The following is a 6,379-nucleotide window of genomic DNA, read 5'->3' as shown; positions in this document are numbered from 1 at the left end:
TTCTCTGTGTTCAGTTAGGGGCAACAACATATTCATGTCTTGTTGGTTATTAACACAAGATAGTCTAATCTACCCACTCAACGTTTGACTGTCGGACAGCGGGTTGATTCCACTGACGGACAGCGGGTTGAATCCACTGACGGACAGCGGGTTGATTCCACTGACGGACAGCGGGTTGATTCCACTGACGGGCAGCGGGTTGATTCCACTGACCAACAGCGGGTTGATTCCACTGACGGACAGCGGGTTGATTCCACTGACGGACAGCGGGTTGATTCCACTGACGGGCAGCGGGTTGAATCCACTGACGGACAGCGGGTTGATTCCACTGACGGACAGCGGGTTGAATCCACTGACGGACAGCGGGTTGATTCCACTGACGGACAGCGGGTTGAATCCACTGACGGACAGCGGGTTGATTCCACTGACGGACAGCGGGTTGATTCCACTGACGGACAGCGGGTTGATTCCACTGACGGACAGCGGGTTGATTCCACTGACCGACAGCGGGTTGATTCCACTGACGGACAGCGGGTTGATTCCACTGACGGACAGCGGGTTGATTCCACTGACGGACAGCAGGTTGATTCCACTGACGGACAGCGGGTTGATTCCACTGACGGACAGCGGGTTGATTCCACTGACCAACAGCGGGTTGATTCCACTGACCAACAGCGGGTTGATTCCACTGACGGACAGCAGGTTGATTCCACTGACGGACAGCAGGTTGATTCCACTGACGGACAGCGGGTTGATTCCACTGACCGACAGCGGGTTGAATCCACTGACCGACAGTGGGTTGATTCCACTGACGGACAGCAGGTTGATTCCACTGATGTTGAACTGAAGTGAAAGCGTTGAGCTGGAATGAGGTGGTTGGTCTTGATGTTGGGTTTAGTTTGGTTATTATTAGAACCTATAATAATAATATTGTTTGGTTATTTCTACAACACCTCGGCAACCAGAAGGCACTGTACAGGAAAAAGAGCAGGACCACTATCTTAATAAATATTGACCTTCTAAATCCTATTTACAAGTCCTATAATGACAACACAGGAGTAAGAATGATCGGTTGCACATTGAACTCAACTGAAACATCATCAACGGTTTGTTCGCTATTGCAGTCAGATGCATTGTGGTTGACAAAATCATTTTACAATAAATAGCTCTCTCCCTCTCTGACAAAGCTAGACATCTATTATCATATGTTCCCTATAAAGATATTTTGTAAGTCCATCTTCACAAAAGCATTGGCATGGAGAGCTCAAACAATGTGTGTGTTAAATACTAATAAACCCCCTGGTGGTATAGAATCCATAGATTCCCCCTCTAAAGGGCTTTAGGGATACTATATATCCCTCTCAGATGTAGTGATGGTGAGATTCCATCACACTCTGCCTGTTGTCCCTGTGTGTTCATGAAGACATTAAACAGAGTATTGACAGCCTGATGTTTCATTGTGACTTGAGATCAGATGATGTATGTTCTGCTACAACAGCCTCTAGCTGAGTACTGTAGGGAACAAATAATACACCACCTGACATTTCATATTATGGTTCTGGAATATCTGGATATGGTTCTGGAATATCTGGATATGGTTCTGGAATATCTGGATATGGTTCTGGAGATGTTAGTATGTCTGTGGGTCTGTAGTTTAGGAACCAAAAGGGGATTTAACCTTTGACAGTGTCATCTTGTCTTCGTTATAATAATACTGACATTTGAACAATGTTTAACATATGTACTGTATATTATATAGTTTTTACAGTGACTTTTAGAAATATCTAGATTTGTTGAAGAAATACGAGAGCGCCAGTAAACAAAAATAGCTGGATATTGAAATTCTATACAACTAGAACGATTTCCTACGAGTAACGTTGTAACATGACTGGGGCTTCAGTCCAACTGTTCTGGTGATACTGTATATGGTGCGTTTCAACTCAAACAACCTGTCACTGCTGCTTAGGGGGTCTCTAACACGAAAGTGAACCAGCACTTCTACATCCCTCCCTCCCTCCCTCGCTCTCTCTACCCTGATGTTATGAGGTGAGAAAGGCAGGGTGGAGTGATATCTGCATGGAGTCCAGAGGAGGAATGATCTCACTTCATCTCTCCACCTCCGTTAGAGCCACCTCCGTCTCCTTGAGCAACCGGCTCTCCCTCAACGTGTTTGAACTTTGACCCTCCGTGGCATCTGACTGAACCGCGCCACCAGCAGTAAGTGACGACATCATGATGGACAGGTTCCTGCCAGCGAGGCTACTGGGGGATGGAACCCTGCGGTGGAAGGAGCTTTTCCTGGGTGGGACAGTGTGGGCGTGTCTGATGCTGGGGCATAGCGTTGAGGATCCACTGGGGGTCAGTAGGGAGCGAAGAGACAAATCACGCGTCCCATTGGGCGACTGAGTCTCCAGGAGCTGGGAGGCGGCGGCAAAGCGTACTTCCTGGTCCATCTCGGCGGCTTCTACTAGGAGGGAGGACAGGGTTCCTCTGCGTCTGCTACAGGAGTCACAACACAGTTTATTGTATCCCGGGATAGAGCAGTATCTCACCAGGACCTCCATCTGACAGAATATAGACTTATCCCCGTTACACGGCTCATCTGAAACACAAACATAATATCAGGCCTTTAAAACAGAGGATATTCAAAAGTTTTGACATAGTAATGTGAACATTCTCTTATATCATAGATTCCCACATCTGTACTTTTGTGTCAGTATCTGCATGGTCCAGTACACAGTGAACCACCACGGCGAAAAGCAGTTAAAGGTTAGGGGATATCTCCTTATACTATATTTGTGAAAATCTCATCAGTTTGGTGTAATCCCCCAATCTGTCATGGTCTTTAGTCTGAATACAGCAGTGGATTTACAGCCTCCCTCTAATGAACGCTGTGGAAAAAGGCTAATTAATATCTTCTATAGTTATTCAACTCCATCCCCCCCTCCCTAGTTATTCAGCTCCCTCCCTCCCTAGTTATTTACCTCCCTCCCTCCTCCCTAGTTATTCACCTCCCTCCCTTCTCCCTAGTTATTCAACTCCCTCCCTCCCAAGTTATTCAGCTCCTCCCTCCCTTCTCCCTAGTTATTCAGCTCCCTCCCTCCTCCCTAGTTATTCACTTCCCGCCCTCCTCCCTAGTTAATCAACTCCCGCCCTCCTCCCTAGTTATTCAGCTCCCTCCCTCCCTCCCTAGTTATCCAGCTCCCTCCCTCCCTAGTAATTCAGCTCCCTCCCTCCCTAGTTATTCACCTCCCTCCCTCCCTCCCTAGTTATTCAGCTCCCTCCCTCCCTCCCTAGTTATTCAGCTCCCTCCCTACCCGTTATTCAGCTCCCTCCCTCCCTCCCTAGTTATTCAGCTCCCTCCCTCCCTAGTTACTCAGCTCCCTCCCTAGTTATTCAGCTCCTTCCCTCCCTCCTTCCCTCCCTAGTTATTCAGCTCCCTCCCTACCTCCCTAGTTACTCAACTATCTTCCTCCCTCCCTCCCCAATAGTTCATCTCCCTCTCTCCATCCCTAGTTATTCATATCCCTCTCTTGTTATTCAACTCCCTCCCTCCCTAGTTAGACAACTACCTCCCTAGTTATTAATATCCTTCCCTCCCTAGTTAGACAACTACCTCCCTAGTTATTCATATCCTTCCCTCACTAGTTATGCAACTACCTCCTGAGTTATTATTCTCTCTCCCTAGTTATACAACTCCCTTCCACCAGAGGTATTCATCTCACTCCCTCCCACCCTAGTTATTCATTCCCCTCCCTTCATAGTTATTCAACTCCTTCCCTGCCTAGTTATTTCACTCCCACCCCCGTTATTCGTCTCCCCCACTCCCTCGGTATTCATCATCTTCCTCCCTCCCTAGTTATTCATCTCTCTCCCACCCTAGTAGTTATTAATCTCCCTCCCTCCCTAGTAGTTATTAATCTCCCTCCCTAGTTATTCATCTCTCTCCCACCCTAGTAGTTATTAATCTCCCTCCCACCCTAGTAGTTATTAATCTCCCTCCCACCCTAGTAGTTATTAATCTCCCTCCCAAGGTATTCAGCTCCCTCCCTCCCTCCCTCCATCCCTAGTTATTAATCTCCATCCCTCCCTAGTAGTTATTAATCTCCCTCCCTCCCTAGTTATTCATCTCTATCCCTCCCTAGTAGTTATTAATCTCCCTCCCTAGTTATTCAGCTCCCTCACTCCCTCCCTAGTTATTCATCTCCCTCCCTAGTTATTATCTCCCTCCCTCCCTAGTTATTCATCTCTCTCCCACCCTAGTAGTTATTAATATCCCTCCCTAGTTATTCACCTCCCTCCCTCCTCCCTAGTTATTCACCTCCCCCCTCCTCCCTAGTTATTCAACTCCCTCCCTCCTCCCTAGTTATTCACCTCCCTCCCTCCTCCCTAGTTATTCACCTCCCTCCCTCCCTCCTCCCTAGTTATTCACCTCCCTCCCTTCTCCCTAGTTATTCAACTCCCTCCCTCCCAAGTTATTCAGCTCCTCCCTCCCTTCTCCCTAATTATTCAGCTCCCTCCCTCCTCCCTAGTTATTCACTTCCCGCCCTCCTCCCTAGTTAATCAACTCCCGCCCTCCTCCCTAGTTATTCAGCTCCCTCCCTCCCTCCCTAGTTATTCAGCTCCCTCCCTCCCTAGTAATTCAGCTCCCTCCCTCCCTAGTTATTCACCTCCCTCCCTCCCTCCCTAGTTATTCAGCTCCCTCCCTCCCTCGCTAGTTATTCAGCTCCCTCCCACCCTCCCTCGTTATTCATCTCTCCCCCTCCCTAGTTATTCAGCTCCCTCCCTCCCTTCCTAGTTATTCAGCTCCCTCCCTCCCTAGTTATTCAGCTCCCTCCCTCCCTCCCTAGTTACTCAGCTCCCTCCCTAGTTATTCAGCTCCCTCCCTCCCTCCTTCCCTCCCTAGTTATTCAGCTCCCTCCCTACCTCCCTAGTTACTCAACTATCTTCCTCCCTCCCTCCCCAATTGTTCATCTACCTCTCTCCCTCCCTAGTTATTCATATCCCTCTCTTGTTATTCAACTCCCTCCCTCCCTAGTTAGACAACTATCTCCCTAGTTATTAATATCCTTCCCTCACTAGTTATGCAACTACCTCCTGAGTTATTATTCCCCCTCCCTAGTTATACAACTCCCTTCCACCAGAGGTATTCATCTCACTCCCTCCCACCCTAGTTATTCATTCCCCTCCCTTCATAGTTATTCAACTCCCTCCCTGCCTAGTTATTTCACTCCCACCCCCGTTATTCGTCTCCCCCACTCCCTCGGGATTCATCATCTTCCTCCCTCCCTAGTTATTCATCTCTCTCCCACCCTAGTAGTTATTAATCTCCCTCCCACCCTAGTAGTTATTAATCTCCCTCCCACCCTAGTAGTTATTCATCTCCCTCCCAAGGCATTCAGCTCCCTCCCTCCCTCCCTCCCTCCCTAGTTATTAATCTCCCTCCCTCCCTAGTAGTTATTAATCTCCCTCCCTCCCTAGTTATTAATCTCTATCCCTCCCTAGTAGTTATTAATCTCCCTCCCTAGTTATTCAGCTCCTTCACTCCCTCCCTAGTTATTCACCTCCCTCCCTCCCTCCCTAGTTATTCAGCTCCCTCCCTCCCTCCCTAGTTATTCAGCTCCCTCCCACCCTCCCTCGTTATTCATCTCTCCCCCTCCCTAGTTATTCAGCTCCCTCCCTCCCTCCCTAGTTATTCAGCTCCCTCCCTCCCTAGTTATTCAGCTCCCTCCCTCCCTCCCTAGTTACTCAGCTCCCTCCCTAGTTATTCAGCTCCCTCCCTCCCTCCTTCCCTCCCTAGTTATTCAGCTCCCTCCCTACCTCCCTAGTTACGCAACTATCTTCCTCCCTCCCTCCCCAATTGTTCATCTACCTCTCTCCCTCCCTAGTTATTCATATCCCTCTCTTGTTATTCAACTCCCTCCCTCCCTAGTTAGACAACTACCTCCCTAGTTATTAATATCCTTCCCTCCCTAGTTAGACAACTACCTCCCTAGTTATTCATATCCTTCCCTCACTAGTTATGCAACTACCTCCTGAGTTATTATTCTCCCTCCCTAGTTATACAACTCCCTTCCACCAGAGGTATTCATCTCACTCCCTCCCACCCTAGTTATTCATTCCCCTCCCTTCATAGTTATTCAACTCCCTCCCTGCCTAGTTATTTCACTCCCACCCCCGTTATTCGTCTCCCCCACTCCCTCGGGATTCATCATCTTCCTCCCTCCCTAGTTATTCATCTCTCTCCCACCCTAGTAGTTATTAATCTCCCTCCCACCCTAGTAGTTATTAATCTCCCTCCCACCCTAGTAGTTATTCATCTCCCTCCCAAGGCATTCAGCTCCCTCCCTCCCTCCCTCCCTCCCTAGTTATTAATCTC

The 6,379-nt window shown here is 48.6% G+C and overlaps 1 protein-coding gene across 1 annotated transcript in view; it reads right to left on the bottom strand.

Annotated features, from left to right (window-relative positions):
• Window positions 1–890: 890 nt before the first annotated feature.
• Window positions 891–6,379, bottom strand: part of adamts3 (ADAM metallopeptidase with thrombospondin type 1 motif, 3) — a 435,600-nt gene continuing 430,111 nt past the window's right edge. Inside the window, exon 22 of the mRNA XM_045695469.2 lies at window positions 891–2,602. Within this exon, the coding sequence (XP_045551425.1) occupies window positions 2,106–2,602 (497 nt within the window). The 3' untranslated portion in view covers window positions 891–2,105. The remainder of the gene's footprint in view (window positions 2,603–6,379) is intronic.

This window comes from Salmo salar, chromosome 15, assembly GCF_965601325.2.
Source record: "Salmo salar chromosome 15, fSalSal1, whole genome shotgun sequence".
Taxonomy (NCBI): Eukaryota; Metazoa; Chordata; class Actinopteri; order Salmoniformes; family Salmonidae; genus Salmo; species Salmo salar.
This window is presented reverse-complemented; position numbering and strand designations above follow the sequence as displayed.